Source organism: Lagopus leucura, unplaced genomic scaffold (genome assembly GCF_019238085.1).
Source record: "Lagopus leucura isolate 7727_CA_CO unplaced genomic scaffold, USGS_WTPT01 Super-Scaffold_741, whole genome shotgun sequence".
NCBI classification, from domain to species: Eukaryota; Metazoa; Chordata; class Aves; order Galliformes; family Phasianidae; genus Lagopus; species Lagopus leucura.
In genome coordinates this window covers 12,115,479-12,133,286 of record NW_024962256.1, presented here as the reverse complement: position 1 = coordinate 12,133,286, position 17,808 = coordinate 12,115,479, and the positions used below count along the sequence as shown (strand labels likewise).

Here is a 17,808-nt window from a genome sequence, read left to right as displayed (position 1 = left end):
AAACAAACAAACAAACAAACAAACAGCAAGAGCTAGTAGAACCCAGGAGAAATATCTTCATGTCCTTCCCAAAATGTCTGTGCAGGTAAGCTACCTTGTTCTTCCAGAGGGAGACACCATAAAGGACATGATAGCTCTTGAGGATTTTATTGGCATACTCTTTACTCATTTAAAGAAAAAAAAATCTATTATATGAGCGCTGAGAATAACATCAGACTGTATAGGTCAAAAATTGACTGACATCACTCTGGACAGGCATTATTGAGACACACAAAGCAGCTGTTGTGCCTTTAAGCTTATGGTACTTTGCAATGCAGTAAATGAAAAGCCACTATTATGAGGGGATGTTTATGTCAGTATCTGAAACAAATCTTCTTTTTACTAGAATAATGCTGTCTTAAATTGTTAACTGTTGATCAGATAAACAACATGTGATAAAGATCCTATAATCTCTTTTCATAAAATTCATTTTAACCCCTTAAGGGCTCTGCATATTAAATTATGATGTTATTGAGCTTTGTGAAAGCCTTTCGTTGCTCTATATACTATCCTAACAGAGCTCTTACTTAAGCAGTAATGCAAAAAAAAAAAAAAAAATAGGTTTTAAATAACTAAAATATATATATATATAAATAGATTTTAAATAATTAGATGATAAAATTTTCACAAGAGTTAATGTCACTGCCCATAACTTGTAACTGCATCCACCCCACCCTCCACTCCACCCAGAAAGCTTGTTTGTTTGTGGGGCTCAGTGGAGGAAGGAACTGACTCGATCTCCATGGTTAGACAGCAAATGTAACAGAAGTTTTACTTAGTGCAGGGTGTGCAGAACCTCTGCGGTATGCTACCAAGATGGAGCTAATGCTACGTCAGGGCTGCAGCTCATGCAAGATATACTTTCAGTCCTTCAGTCTTCCGGCAGGACTTGTGGGAAGCAGCGATGGCTTCAGGATCACCTCTGCCCCTCTGCCTCTTTTGCAGGTAGCCAAAGCAAATGGCCTTTGAGTGAGAGGGGCATTTAAAATTGCAGTTGATCTCATCTCCTGAGCCTCAGAGACGAAGTTTAAAATAAAGCAATTTACTACACACTGGTTACCTGAACCAACTGATGACACAGGGCATGTTTATGGAGTCAGAAAACACAAAGAGCACCCACCTCCAAAGCACCCATCTCTCAGTGGGCCTCCACAGGCACAATCCACAATTCCTGCTAATGCTGCTGTGCTCTCCATATCAAACTTTGCTCCTTGTGCTATTAGTTGGGGCCAACTTGCCTGAACAACATCATCTCTGAGTCACTGCATCCCCGTTAAGATGCGCAGATGTTTGAGCAAGCCCAAAAGCAAATGCTACAAATGGCGGCCAAACTCAGAGCCTGCTCTTACCAGGATGTCACTTTATGAATACACTTTTTTTCAACTTCTGTTAAAAAGTTTAAAAGGTCTGTTAAAATGTTCTGTTAAAAGAGGCCCCAACTAGAGGGGGACTGGGCATGGGCTGTGGGGTTCCCACGTCAGGAAGGCTCCCTCAGAGTTATGTGCCATCCGACTCAATGCACCAGCACCAGGTTCAGCACACCTTTTACAGACTCCAAGTACAAAAAGAGCTTTAAGCATCTGGAGCATTGCAGTTTGTGCATTCTCCATAATCACTACATTTATCCCTATTTAATGGTAAGAAGGTGTCATTGCTCCTATTATAGCAATGGTGGCTCCTCTCCATCCCCAGCACTAAATCTGTGTCCAAATTGAAACAAAAATCTTTCTCTTATCCACCACAGAACATCAATCTTGAGGAATTAGTGTACTTTTCTTCCACTTTTGAAAATGACTGTTATCAGTTAGAAGTCTGTTAAACAAATTTAAAATGTTTTAACAAAACTACACATACTTTCGTACAATTTTGTGTATTCCGTTCATCAGCTCCTACTGTATTTCAGATTCAAACTCAAAAATAAAACTCCTTATTCCAATAGAGGTTCCTGTGTACAATACAGAGCCAGAGGTGATTCTGTTCCTTGATTTTCAGACGGATACCCGTTCTTTCATCTCAATTTTGTTCTTGATACTTAAGTGAAATATTACTATATTACAGGCTGTAATTTTGAGAAGTCTCCTTCCTGGTTTCCCTCAATGACAACAAAAATTAGTGCATGTGTTCTTTCTTATGTAATGCTACAAAGTAAGTAGAGTGCAAGCTTTTTTTTAAAAAAAACCAAAACTATGAATGGGTGCCTTTCAGTGCTGATTTGTCCACAGACATCAGCACTTTGGATCTGAGTAACAACCAGTACTAAACTAAAGTTTAGAACAAATGCATTTCTCCCAGGTACACAAAGTTTCTTCTGAAATTACATAATTTTCAGATATGAGAAAAATATGGCATCTGCCTGGATGACATTTATCCTCAATTGAGTTGATGAGTTTTTTACTGAATATAAGGAGAAAAAAAATAATAGGTGGCTTTAGTTAAGTATTTATCACTCCATTTAATTACAGCTACTTTTATAGAAACAATTTTCAAGTCAGGAAATTTTTAATGGTTGGCTGTGTGTATTCCTAGATTCGGTCCCTGCAACATGATAAGCCTCTTGTTCTGTCTGAAAAGAACAACCAACACACCTAAAGGTAAGCATGCAGTCAGTGCCTCCTGTATTCTGATCCAATTGCTTCACATGTACAGATGCAATACGTTGGGCATTGCTAAAATCTTTGGAAAATAAATCTCAGGACCCATTTCTCAATCAGCAAGTTATCAAGAAGAAATTAAACAGCATCCACATTAGACAGATGAGTATTGTTAAACCTTGGAAACTTGCAATGGATACCTGGGGTCTTACATTCTGTTAAGAGAGTTTTTCTACGTGAATTTGCATAAAGCTTCGGGCTCATGAAGGAGCCAGCCTGAGTGATGCTGTCAGGTTTCCCTGAGGATGAGCGTGGCTGCCATGCCAGGAGCATCACTCCTCGTGCTAAAAAGTATCTGCTATGCCAAAGTTCCATGTTCTTCAGGAATTTCCTTTTTCTCCTCCACGTTTTCCTCTCACTCAGTATGTAGGACAAATCTATGAACTTGAGCCATTCAGAAACAAGTCCTCAGAAACTCCCACTTTCCAAAATAGGCCCCATGGGTTGGCAGGTACACTCCAGGCAGTAACCAGCAACCAGTGAAAAACAAAAGGGTTCCAGGCACCCGAAACGCCATCCATCCCCATCACTGTCAGCTAGGTGATGAATGGCAGGTGTGGCAGCAGCCAGCTCCGTCCCGGGCTGCGTGGAGACGGGCGCTGCTGGTACTGCTGTCACTTGCTGCCAGCCGGTGCCAGCTGAGTCTCCCAGCTGCCAGTTGCTGCCACGCAAGGCATAAAACATACACTGCGAACAATCGCAGCAGTGGAGCCGAGCTCATAGACTGCATTATTAATTAGTTTAATGACGCTCAGCCCTATTAGAAAGCACAAGATAATTGTATTTAATTTGTGTACATTTTAATTATGGCCCAAGCAGTGCCAAATTTGATCAACGTATCATCTTTTCTGTTCTGCTCTGTAACCATGTTTGTATTAATTTGCATGTGAAACAGGAGGAGCTGCTAAGCCCTACTGGGAATAGAGTTCCTTTTAGTTTTTAAACACTGCCATCTTTCACATTGTGATGCTGTGCAAGACCTCTGTCTGCTGATAACAGTGTCATCTTTTCCTGTAGCCACAAATTAAAAGCAGGTTTACGACCACATGCTACTAGACCCTCTAGGGCCCCAGAGGAGGCAGCCAGAGAACAATTCATTCACTCATCACTCCCCTTATCCATGATGGAAGTAGAAACAATTGCATCATTTAATTTACTATTGCAATGAGGATATGGCTCATTGGCCCCTCGTTGTTTTGAAGATGGATTTAATTAACCTCCTATGAATCTTGCCAGTAAGTGTGGCAGCATCAGTACGGAACTGGAGATGTCAAAAAATCAGCTGAAGAGACGGGTAATCAGTATTGCTAAAGCTAGCTTTGCTGAGAGGACTTACGACGACAGTGTTATGGCCCCAGCAGAAAGCTAAGGAACATACTGAGTTAATACACTACTGACATACCTCTGGGAATCTGAGCTCAGGTTTGACTTAGATTACTGAGAAAAAGAGAGGTAATTGAATAATTCCTAATAGCCACATACATCTTTAATGCAGAAGCCATTTGCGATCACTGGAAAATAAATAATTGCAATTAACTACACTGTTAAGTAAATATACAGTCCCTCGGGGAAGCAATCTGCATGCTTTTATAAGTCTGGCTACAATATGAAACTCATCACAATGTCTATGAGAGTAATTTATAATGAACATTTAGCAGGTGCCTCAGATGGGTCGCTGCAATTTACATTCATTAATAAAACTGTCCTTATTAGACCCTGAGTTTTATGCATTTTAATTTAATAAATCCTTATTACATTTTCTTTCCACACAATTTTGTTTCCCCATGTTCTAGAATCAGTTCAGCTTGTAATGAAAGTTAAAATCTTTATGAGACAAAGTAATCTGCAATGGCCTATCCAAGGAGATAAAAAGAATTCAGCATATTAGGAAGATTTCTAACTGGAATACAAACACAATATGAATTTTGTAAGCTACTAAGAATAATTTATTTCATGAAATACAAATTAAACCAACGCCATTTTTCTTTTTGCAAGGGAGGCTCAGAATCACTTCACTAAAGGAAGAAGGGAATTCTGTTACAGTTCAAACTGATAGCCACTATGGAGCAAAGAACACTGATTAAAGAATGCAAGAAACAATTCCTTTCATAAGAATAATGATTTCTAGCACCCTATTAGAAACCTTTCCCAGCTTTCTGAAGATTCAATAGGACATAACGAAGTTTGGATAGTCTTGGTTAGTCATATTTCATCAAGCTTTCATTAATTTGTTGCTTTCACAAGAAGGGATCTACTGTCACAGTCCGGATGTGAGTGAAGGTTACGGTTTACTGTGAGCCAATGAATTTTATGATGAAAGATCTACGTTTGCGTACTGAGCCTCATATTCCCAATTGTAACTCTTGGAACTGGGGAGTACACAATTATTCTTTTCTGCAAAGTAAAGTACAAGGAACTTCAAGAGACTTTTGAATCAGCAGTCTCAGCCAGAAACAGCTTTTTATTTCCAAGCCATCAAAACAAGACCAGTTCACTAACCCTGATTGTACTGTCCTAAAACAGACAAACGGGATTAGAAAGATGAATAGGCCAGAATTTCAGAACATAATTGCTTTTTTGTTGTTGTTATTGTTTGTTTTAAATGGAAATAGAGTAATTCTGAAAGATTAATATGGACTGTTCCTGCAGCCAGCTGACAGCAAAAATACTTTTGCTATGGGGAGACCCATCTATCATTCGAAGGGTGATTTAAATGAAGCAACGCTGGTAAGCAGCCTCTCACCATATAATACAGAGCAGAAGGAATTACTGTCTCTACTAACAGCCCTGACCAAGGCTGTGTGCTGTGATGCTCTTGGCTGATGTCCCCAAAAGGAGACAACTCCTTTCTCTGATATTCTGCATAAACCACCCAGTTCCAGCAAAGTGGCCAGGCTAGTAAGAATGTAGCTCCCTCCTTTATAAACACCTGCTCTAACACACAAAGGGTAAAGGGCACCTCTGCATGTTAAAGACAGAAAATGACAGCCTGCATGGGCTGCCAGTGTGTAAGGCAGCCCCACAGATTTACCACTGAGGTCACGACTTTCCCACTTGCACTTCAATAGATCCATGTGAATTAAGAGACAAGGAGAGATGCGTGGGACTAATTTTGCTTCCACACTAAGATTAGTGTTTCTAGAGCTGACAGAAAATATTAGATGCTCATCAGCTCTTTCAATTCAAAAAATATGTATATACACGAAAATGCTAAAAGCAGAGATTCGAGTGGCCTGGCACCCATTGCAGTGGGACGCATTGCTGCCTGCAGTGCTCACAGCAGCTGATGGGCTGCTGGTTGGCCTCAGAGAGTGACGGAAGAGAACTAACTTACTGCCTTTGGTGAGACGTTTCATTCTCTCATACTAACTTAATTTCTTTTTATTTCTCCTATCAAACAAATGGAATCTACTCTCTTCAGTTCTCTGTAATAAAATCCCTGAGTTCTCTCTCCACAAACTTTAAGTTCCCTTCTTATCCTTACGCTTTTGAGATTGTAGTATCCTAATTTTATTAATTTGATAGCCAAACAATCTTGATTAACTTCAGAATCTTCAAACAGTTACCATATTACTCTTTGAAGAGCCAGAACACCAACTTATAATGACTTCTACATTTCTAGACTATTAGTCAACTTCAGCCCCCAGCACACCTTGTGCTGCTACAGATTTCCGTCAAGCCTCATCAAATCTTTTAATTAGAACAGACAGTTTTCCAACAATAGGAAAACTACCTTTGTCACACACAATACCATAAATTTGCAATGCGTTTCTATAAGCATGAAGCTTACTGTGACCTACCCATATTACAGAGAGCACCATTTCCAGAACAATTACAGGGGAACCACCACCTACATACAGACACATAACAAATTAATGCTTATATGAAATACTGCGACAATATCCCCACTAGAGACACTGCAGATAGGTCAATATTAGAATTCGGTCAGAAATAAACATTTACAGTAATTTTGTGCATGTTGTAAACACAACTGGTAAGAGAAGTGCCGGAGAACACCTGTAAGCAGCAGGCAAATAATGAGAATGCTCCATCTCATCCAAAAAGTCGACGATGTACAAAAAATTAAATAGGGGTATATTTGAATTTAAACGTCAGCACAACACTAAAACTCGATCAATTTTGCAAGTGTAGGATTATAAAAATTCAATGCAGAGCAGTGATTTGACAAGGATTTAGCTACAAGAAAAACTACAAAGGCTTTTCACATTACTACAGCTACTGCAACTAAAATTTTGTAGTATTTCTGCTCTCATATGTTTATTGTCATGGAAGCAGCAGCTACAGGCTTTAGCCTGCCTGAGGAGTGGATGACACCAAGTGTGCCTCAGGAGATTTTAGTAGAGTGGAATGGAAAACTCTTATTTAGTGGAGCAGAATAGAATAGCTTTAACAGGAAGGGAACTCCCCCCAGCATCAAAGTCCAACTGTCAAGACTACTCTGGGGCTTACCCAATGTTAAAATGTATCATTAAGGACACAGTCCAAATGTCTCCTGAGCACTGACAGGAATGGGGCATAAGTCATCTTGCTAGAAAGCCTATTCCAGTGCCTGACCACCCTTCAAAGTAATTTTTCCCAATGTCCAGTGTACGGCCCTGAGCCATTCCCAAGCATCTTGTCACCAGATATGAGGGAGAACAGATGACTGCCTCCCCTTCCGCTGCCCCTGCTCAGGAAGTTGACTTCCTTTTTACGAACCCATGCCGGCTGGGCCTGATGCTTGTGTTATGCTTTGTGTGTCTTTCACACACTTTTCACAAGAAAATCTTCGGAATTTTCCAGGTACTGAAATTAAACTTACAGATCTCTATTTCTCAGATCTGCAATTCCTAGGGTCTTCTTTTGTGCCCTTCTTGTAAACTGGGACAATGTTGACTCGTTTCCAGTCAGTGGGAGCCATGCCAGATTCCCAAGACCTCTTGCAAACTGTTGAGAAAGGTTCAACTATAACATCTGCAAAATTCTTCAGTATGGGATGAATCCCATCAGATTCAATGGAGTCAGCTGATTCCTCACAATTCTGATCTCATCACATGGCAGGACACCATTCCACCAGTTTCCCACGTTGTGGCCCAAAGCCAACATGGCACACCACTCACCAAGACCTGGTGGAGAAACTCCAGCACTACCAATGCCTGGCACACAGCCACAGCACATGAGTGCCTGAGACCACTGGATAAAAAATCTTTTGTGATTCTGGGTCCTTTCACACTGCCTTTATTTTTAATCATACACTGTCCGTAGATAACATGATTAAAATGGAACCCTATCACTAACTTGCTTCAGAATGAAATGTCTTAATAGGCTGAGCTGGAGGTACTTCTCTGAACATCATCACACCAAGCTACAAATTATGCTTAAGCTATAATTCAAATCAACTGTAAAACAATTGTATTTGCCATGCCCTTTATGCTACTGATGTCCTTTTTCCCTCTTGCCAGTTTATCCCTCTGGACAACACACTTGTTAACGCGTACATGCATCTCAGAATTGCCAAAAGCCTTTACCTGCTTTATTGATCTTTCTTGGATTACCCCAACAACATTAAAGCAGATTTTCCTGGCAAGGAAATCAATACGACTTTAGATTAAGGTTCCCATTAAAAAAATTATGAAATTATATATGAATGATTTATCATCTATTAATTGTGAATTAGTAAGTGTAACACTTTTAGCATCAGATTTAGCACACTATGCCAGGACTCTACAGTTCTCAGATTCTCCCTCACAGTGGCTTAAGGGAGAAATCCTTTAAAAACATATTTCATTCTTAGTGTTTTGTGTATGCCTACATTTCCATAACACATCTATTGCTTGCAGCATCTTAGAGTGTCCAGGGGTTCAGCACACTGTGATGTTGGTCAAGTTCTGTTTAATTACACATATGCTACTTATCAAATAAAGCAACAGAAAATATGTCTTATTCTAACAGTTTATAAACACATACATGCATGAACTTTACCTAGGAAAGATGGATAAGTTTGATTCATTTTCAAATTACACCTTTTATATAAGCTTGTATGCTTGTCTATCTTCAGTTGACATTGGCACAGTGTTCGTAAGATGAAAAGTGCTGTGCCAGGGTTCTAAACCTGTACTCTTAGCACCAGTTGTGCAACTTACTCAGTATGCATCATTGGTGGTTACTGGTGCTATCTGTCAGGAGCAGATTACTTTGAAACTCACAAGTACAAATGTAGCAGTCTTATCCTATCAGTAATAAAGACAGTGTTCTCTGCAGCTTCAGTCTAGGCAGTAAGTTAGGAAAACCTTGTAGTGCTCTTCGTCAATATTGGGTGTTCAAGAATTCTGCTGGATCATGATCAATAGAGGTGTTCTCTGAGACAGACACATTCTCAGTAACATTACTGCACTACTACTGAATCAAGAAACAGACATTTCAAAAACCAGCAGCCTATAAACATGGACGACAACTATAGTAACAGCAGTGTGAGAGAACAGGATTTAGTTCTTATCACATGCTTACCATCTGAAGCTGAACAGTCTGAATCACTGACTGGAAATCCAGATCAATTATGCTTTAAGTTTGTTGGTTAAATGACTACAATGTATAAAGGATTCTGAGAAGGAAGTTATTAGCTACATACACTGTGCTATAATGTCAAGCTTATATTTTCCAACAGATGAAGGACTGATCATCCATCATGTATAGAAGTGTATTGCACCTGTATGAGAAGCATCCAGCCTTTGACACACAGGCTACTTACTTACCTACTGCTGCTTGATTTACAAAATAAAAGCTTCTGGTTTAGAAGATACATGCCTAAATCCAAGGACACAAAAAAGACACTACAGCATCTCCGAAAATTAAAAGTGGGAAAACCATGAGATTAAATCCATGGTGTTCAACCTGGATATTATTTCTGACCCCGTGCTACCTGGAGATGTGCTCTAGCAGTGAAGTCAAAGTAATCTCAACTCATGATGAAAAAGGCTTACTCTATTTTCTTTGGCTTGATACAATTTTTCCAGTCGCTCTTGCAACTCAGATGTTACTGTCACAAAGGTTAACACAAATGTCTTCTCGTGTTTTTCAAGACGAATGCTACCACAGAAATATAGGAAATTTCTCTTATTTTTCCCTGACAATTATAGTAAAAAACAATGAAATTCACTGTGAGATACAACAAGTGATAGAAGTCACGAGCATACTATAGAAATGCGGTGTCTGTTGCTGAAGCTCAAACACACCACCCAAAGAAAGGTACTCCTCTATGCACTGTCAAGATTTGAATTCTCAGCTCAGGTTGGTACTCATGTTTTCCCCTTTCTTTTCACAGGATCACGAACAGATAGTGTGCACCCCCTAGTCTATTCACGTTTACAGCTCCTTCTGCACGTGATAATCACTTTACACACCACTATTTAGAAAAAACGCTGCCTGTCAGTTGTGTTTTTCTTAATTGCTCCATCAGATTCTCAGCACAGTAATTTTTATTTACCTGTCAGATGATCAGGCTGAAAATATTCTTAGCCAAGATCAATTTCAACCTTAAGATCAGCTCATTAAGTTGCTTTTAGTTTCTCCAAAGGAAAAAAATGTCTGAGAAATAAAAACTGTTTGGGTCTGCAACAGATGTAAAATCAAAGTCCTACCTCTACTACTGCTTTGGCATCCAGTCTAAAGTTGAAATCTCCAAAGACGAAATAAGAAACTTTCTCAAACCGCTGATCTATAATTCTGGAAAAAAACAAAACTGTCATTAAGTGATACATATGTGAACACGTACAAATACACATATCTTCTAAGCACTACCCCAGAAATAATTATTGGGATGATCAGAACTATCAGTTTGTATTGGAACAATCTTCCCAATATGTTAACCATGTTTTTGGACTGGTTATCCTTGCTCAGGCAATTCTGTCTTCAACCCCAGTAAAATAATGCATTTGATTTCCCCTGCCAAGTTAAAAGAGCAATCTGGAGGAAAGCAAGTTCGCAGTAGTTAGTACAAACAACACAAAACCAGCACTTGGGCATCAGAAGGCATCCAAAGTTAAGAATATGTGCTTTGGGTGTGGAAACTAAGATTTAGGAACCCCAAATTAGTGACAAGTTCACAATGCACCTACACTCTATTCTGTGTTGTGTTTACACATCTGTAAAACTGTGATCACAATGTTTAGCAGTATTGGTTAGGGCTCTGTGGACTGTAGGAAAAGTGATACATTAGTGCCAACCAGTATTTATCACAGCTGATATGCACTGAATGACAAGGTTTTCCTGGCTCAGTTAGGATTCTCTAAAATACAGCTCTCCCTTATGCCGAAAGCAGATTTTTACTGAGATTATAGCTAACACCTAGAAGGTGATCTTCCCAGATGCAGAAGAGAGATTAACTCTTTTCTGAAACGTCTGCTCAGTACACAGTAAGGAGGTAAGGCATTACTGTTCATCCTGCATTATTAAAAGTCGTCGCTGTGTTGTTAATCTGTTACTAATGACAATTGCTTGGTACTCCCAACACTGTGCAATTTTACATGGTTCCAGAGATCCTGAGATCCTGAAATCCATGGACTCATAGTTAATTTCAAAAAGGAAATTAATGTAATTAATGATCTGTCAACTGAGGAAGGTATAAAATAATGTAAATGTTTCAGCTATAAATAAAATACACAGTCAAAACTCACAAAAAAACCTGAATGCTACACTAGATGCACAATATATAAGATAAAGGGAATTAATGTATGCAATAGATTGTATACATCCTGGATATATATAAATGGGTAAGTACTATGGTGACAGAAGCCTCAGCTGAGCAAGAGGAAGGAGCCCATATGGACAGGTGAATGAGGGCAAAGTAATGCACAGTAAAAAGCCTTCTGGAACAAGTTGGCCCAGCAAGGAGACCTTTGTTTTTAAAGGCGTAAAATGTTTTAACGCATTACATTCATTCAGATATTTTACAGCTATAAAGAAAGATACACCATTAGGTTTACAATGAGATACTACTTTTCATCTTATAAAAACATCTCACATTTTTAGTCCACAATAATCTGTAACATAAGGAACAATATCTTGTTGAAAAATTGACGTGCATTGGAATTAAGCTAGTGGTCATCTGAAGCAAAAGCTCTTGCGTAGACTTCTCTGGTACAAAAATCTCCAAATCCTCCATTCAGCCGACAAATTATTGCAGATACTGCTAATAAATACTGCCTACTGTCAGCCCCCATCCAGCACCAAGAAAAACTGTCACTCTTGACTTTACATGATATTATTTTGATTAGTGCCCTTAAAATTTAAACCGCTTACATTACCACAGTTTTCTAACACTATCATTGATAGATCGGATATGCAACTGACACATAAGAAAAACTGACTTTGCTTTGCCAGCTTTCCTGGTTCAGAACTTAGTTTTGGTTTTGCCCATTGCCATGCATTCTGACCAAAAAAAAACAGATACTGCAGGAACGACCCCAAGGTCTGGAGAAGTCCTCTTAAGACAAAGAGATGTTATAAGATGACGTCTGAGAGTCCATTATGCAGAAGATGCACTTTCCAAATAAACAATCTGTTCCAAAAATAGCCAGTTAAAATACCTCCTAACCAGATTAACTTGAAAAGACTCAGTTACTGATGAACAAAACAGCTGATTAGTCTGCTTCTGATCAATTAATTAAAACTCTGTCATAGTCTTGCACAATACTGGATTTAAACATGATTTGCATATAAATCAGTACCAGCTCTAAAGGGGTTAATTTTAACCAGCTGCTCCCCTTGTAGTTTCTCTTGTCAGATATTTTAGAAGAAGTGTCTCACGACACATTAAAATAAAATAGTCCAAGTGCTACTTCTCAAGAATGACGCTTTAAGTGGCTTCTGACATCTTTCCTTCTCACAAGTCATGAAACATAGGCATACAATAAAATTAACATCAGCGCTACAAGGCATATACTGTACTTATTAAATCTGTACTAATTAAATGTACTAAATGTATTAATAATCTGTACTTATTAAATGATCTGGGATATCTCACAAAAAAAAAAACTTGCCTTTAATGACTCAGCTAAATACAAATGTTTGTAACACACTACCCTGGCTTATTATTACTACCCGGGACTTATTATTAGTTTAAGAGTTCCCAAATTTAGACTTATTTCATTGCTGTGGCACTCCGATAGTTCACCCTGAAATACTTATTGGCGCCTGTAATTCCACTGAATCGATGGCACAAGAACTAATCTTCTCATTTATGCTTTTAGAATCAGACTCAAAGTTGGCAAAGGAGACAGCAATACAGAACAGTTCAGCAACATTTCCTTCTTCTGCAACATTGCAGGAATAATATCTGGCATTAAAGAGACTTGGATAGAAACTGTACACTGTACTGTAAAACACTGAGAGTCTCACCAGGACCAAGTCTGCACAACAAAGGTGTTAGGGCTGGGGTAACAAAAAAAAATGCTCCATTCCTCACTTCTGCATTCTATCCCACAGACACAACACTGGTTAAGTATACAAGTAAATGAGAGCTCAAAAGACCATCTTTACTCTTTTAACAAGAGGTAGTGTTTGCAAATGAAGAAGGAAGGCTTCAAAATCCATGCATCTTTACTGTGCTGTGGGTTGCTGTAACAATACCCTTGCTTTAACCATGAATCAAATAATACTTTTTCAAGTGATGCCATGAATCAGTTTGCAGAGCAATAAATCTGTATAAAAGGCCAATCAAACACCAGCATTCATTTAATATTTTTAATGGTAGGACCTAATGCTATTTCTTTTAACCTGTACTTGCTGACTATCAGATTTTCCTGAAGAGCTTCACCAGACTTTAAAGATCCACACGTTCCTGCACAACTCTTCTAAAAATTTTGTCACAAAATAGCTAGCTCTTGGCTAAAAATGCCATGATTTGTGAGGAAGCACAAGCACTTCACTTCCAGAAATCTGTACCAAAAAGCAAAGGAAACCGCCGGTGCCCCAAGCGAATTGTGCTGCTGGTTGTGACCATACAGGGCCATTAAGAGATTATAGGCTGCAGCTTTTTACAGATGACACAACAGTATAAGGATATATATCCAAAGAATAGTAACTTTTGAGTAAGGTCAACCATTAAAGTCACATACTTACATTACATACTTACATACTTACATCCATGGTTCACAATATTTTTAAGTGCTAAATTAAGGGTAAGGGTGCAAACTGATGTTAAATTACTCTTGTGATTTGTTTGCTGCAAAATAAATACGCTTAATTCTTATTTTGGTCTAATAATGAAAGGTTGTCTCACACTAACTATCAACAACTGTGACTTACAAAGCCACAAAAGAAGTTACTTGGTCTACACTGGAAATGCACCTGCTCTCCTATCAAACAGACTGCTAGGAAACTACCTGAGACATTTCAGTGATTTTAAGCATGGCAGCCCTCTAACACATCTTCCCAAAGGCCTCTGACAAAACTCCTCTGTTATTCTGGATGCATCACGAGAATTACAAGAAAATGCTGAAATCCTTTAAGTATGAAGCTGAACAGCTTTAGACTGAGCCAAATTGGCCTGCCTGCAATGACCAAATTACCCAGCTCAGAGCATGGACCTGTGCAAGCGGCAAACCTAAAGAGAAATTTAAAAAACACCACAGTAAAAGCAAGTGCTGAACATCTGCTCTTGGAATTCAGGATAGTCAAATAACTTCTGTGAAATGGTGGACTTGTAAGTCCGAGTGGTAGTATCTGCTACAAGGATTGTGAAGGTTAAGTTCTTTTAGGAGATCCGGATGCCAAATTCCTGTCAAGACTCAAGTGACTAAAAGGCAGAGATTCTTCTTCTCCCTGATGCTCCTGGAGGTCTGATGTAGTTATTCATTTTAGTCTCAGTTATTGAAAATCAAAAGGAATAGGTTAGTCTGATCTTAAAACGAACAATTCCATGTCACTGGAAACACTGAAATCCTTTTGTCGTTTTCTTTTCCCACTTTAAAGTACTCAGCCTTTACAACTGTGGACATTTCACACCACGTACTCCTTAAAATATGGTATGTATGTTTCAAAGCACTGAAATTCATTGAGAAAATAAAAGGGCTAGCAGAAATAGCACCGACTTTCACTTGTTCTTATACTTCTCCCCCAGTCATACTGCCACTAGAAAGAAGACAAGGGAGCATCTAAATATCAGCAGTTTGGTCATGGAAGAGAGCAGCTAAACATGATTCAGTGTGACAAGAGGCACTGTGATTTGGCTAAACCATTTCTCAGGGCACTTTGTAAGGAGGATCAGCAGCATTATTCCTTTAATAGCCATGTCTAATGCAATAGCCAGCTGGGTTTTGTCCCAGATCAAGGTATCAGCATCAGGTCAGAAGGTAACATTCTGTTTACACGATTATTTCCTAAAGCACTTATCTTCCCCTCGGTGTGAAAGTTGACTTTTCTGTTTGTAAGGGGGGCCTAAAGAATTGAGGGAATGGGAAAAATTAGCTACACTGAGCTGGAGCTGAATGGCATTAAGTGGGAGGTCTGAGAAAGGCTGCGGCAGCACTCAGCAGGACACCTTATTAGCCGCGTCATCGCAGTTCATTCAGGCAAGCCATACCAGTGTCACCAGCGTTCCCACACAAAGACAAAGTTCTTCACACAGTCTATAAACATGCTTTCCTGGCCAATTCATCCTGACTTGACACTGCTGAAAAGAGGGACTTGAGGGTTTTTGTTGTTTTTTTTTTTAGCACCACAATAACATAACAAAATAAAAACTGGCAGCTCTGCCATGCAGGATGAACGGCAGAGAAGGAGGGACACCGTCACACTGCTTGGGAAGAAACAACCAAATGCCAAACCATATTCCGTTCAATGAACACATTTTCGTAACAAAGAAATGTTTTTAAGCAAGTATGAGAATATCCATATTTCTCATACAACTTCTGGGGTAAGAAATTACATTTCCACAATCTCTAGATTTTGTTACATTATTCACACAGAAGAATTAAAGATGAAAACTACTTTTACAATAAAATATGGCTTCCGACATACAGTGTTCTTTCATAAGATAAAGAAAATCATGAACAGCCACAAAGAGAACAGATGACAGCTCAGTCGGGGTGCAGCAATCATTTCTCAAGATAAACCACTCATCTTGGTTACTGTAAAACTAAGCACAGCTCTGGACCAGAAGTTGTTTTGCTCCAAGGTCAGTAAAATCAACACTGACTGATGTCTTTGCCTAAAAGGGTGAGGCCCTTCCAGGCTCCGGGACTGCTGGGCAGCCTGGCACAAGTTGGCACAAGTTGGCACAGCCAGGCGCCCACAGGCCTCCCACAGGCAGCGGGGAGTGGGGTGGCAGAGGGGCCTGCGTGGGCTCACAACAGCCTGCATTTGCTCGGTCAGGCTCTTGCTCCAGAGAGGAATATCTCAAAAGGAGTAAAATAAAAGCAGAGAGCAACCTGACCACTGGTGGGAGCTAAGGGCTGGTATGGAAACAGCAGAACGATGGATAGAAAGGACACGTACACATTTGTTTCTGTAGATCTACACTGCTAGAGGTAATAACAACTTCTGCAGTGAATTTTGTTGGAAAGGCCAGGAATGGTGACACTGAAATCTGTCTTCTACAACCACAGCTGTGTTAGGACGCTGAAGATCCAGACACTGAAATGTTACGTTTTGGCTTACGCAGAAGCAGCCATGAGTTGCAGCATGGCCTGTGAGATTTATGTCATTCCTATCCCCATTGCTCTTTCCATTACAAATTTTAGTTAAAAAGATCATCTTGCACATCTACACCCAAGAAGTGGCCCGTGTGGATTCTCTGCAAGCAATGGAAACCTCTCCACCAGAGGCTTTCTGGAGGGCTTCCAAAGACAGGACCGTGTCTCCTCTGCACATTCCCTTTGCAGTGCGGGCAACGGTTGCTTGCTGCACTTTGCATTCCCAGGCCCATACTGAGGAACAAATTCCAGAAAACACCATCAGTTCCTTAACAGAAGTTACACGGTGACTGCCTAAGTGTGTCTCAAAAGATCCAAGCGCCTTCATTGGCATACCTTGGGTGTAGTAGCACTGTCATTAGAAAGATAAACTTTATAATATTCTGGTGCCCTGTTCTTTCTGATATAATAGCTCAAACCTATTAATAACACCAAACATCTCAAAAGGTCAAGCAGCATACAGCAAGATGAAAGGGAATTGTCAAAAAGCTTAGGCAATCATCTTAGCACTCAAGGCACTTGCCAGGGTTGTTTAACTAATATGTGATGTTCACTTTTAATTTCAATATAGTGCCATTTGGGCAAAAATGTTGTATTTTTTAATTAATTACAATGTCAGCAGCTATTAAGATTAAAAGAAAGACCACATCAATAATAAATAGTTAATCCAAAGAAAGGATTACAAGAAGAGCAATAAAAATCAATTTTTAGAGCTGGAAAATTGTGACTTTTTCCTTACTTGACTGGTATTTTCATTATATTGATAAAACCATGATCCTACCCGACACTGACATTCGCCTAATGAAATAGCAGCCATGTATAATGATGTAAGTACTTATCAATTTCACTACAGGAGAATACAATTTTACGGTGCTGCCCCTACATCACAAAGAAATATTCCTGTTCTTCAACTGATGTAGAAGAAAGCAAAAAGAAGAAACAGAAACTGCATTTCTTTTTGAATCTTCTTTTACTTTACCACGGAAGACTTAGACTCTTTCAGATACTCTTTGAATCTCCTCAATGATTGTAACTCTTGTTCATCAGCAGACAGCAGATAACTGCTGTAATTTGCATGGAGATGGACACACAGCAATTATTCTTTACTGCCCTACAAGGCCTGGATGTGGTGGAGTAAAACAAAAACCCTGTGTTCGCTTGGCGTCAAAAGTGCTAACAGCAAGTCTCAAAACAACAGGGATTCATGGCAATGGCACACTGATCCTGTAACTCACTGCAACTGGGAAAAGTATTTTTGTGACAATTCTAGAAAAATTCAGATCAGAGATTCTGCATAGAGTCCTGTGCAGTTCACCAGGGGGAACTGTTGCAGAATGGAATCTTGCCACATTTATATCTTGCCAGAAATCCCACCTGACTTGCAGCAGGCACCTTTCCCAGCCTAGCCTTGTGGGGATGCTTACATG

General features: G+C 39.4%; 1 protein-coding gene across 1 annotated transcript in view; it reads right to left on the bottom strand.

The window, feature by feature from the left end:
* The window catches only part of INPP5A (inositol polyphosphate-5-phosphatase A), a gene marked incomplete at its 5' end in the record, with an annotated part of 209,170 nt that overhangs the window by 54,665 nt on the left and 136,697 nt on the right, over positions 1-17,808 (bottom strand). The window contains one exon of the mRNA XM_042863573.1: positions 10,328-10,412. Coding sequence (XP_042719507.1) covers positions 10,328-10,412 — 85 coding nt within the window. The remainder of the gene's footprint in view (positions 1-10,327; positions 10,413-17,808) is intronic.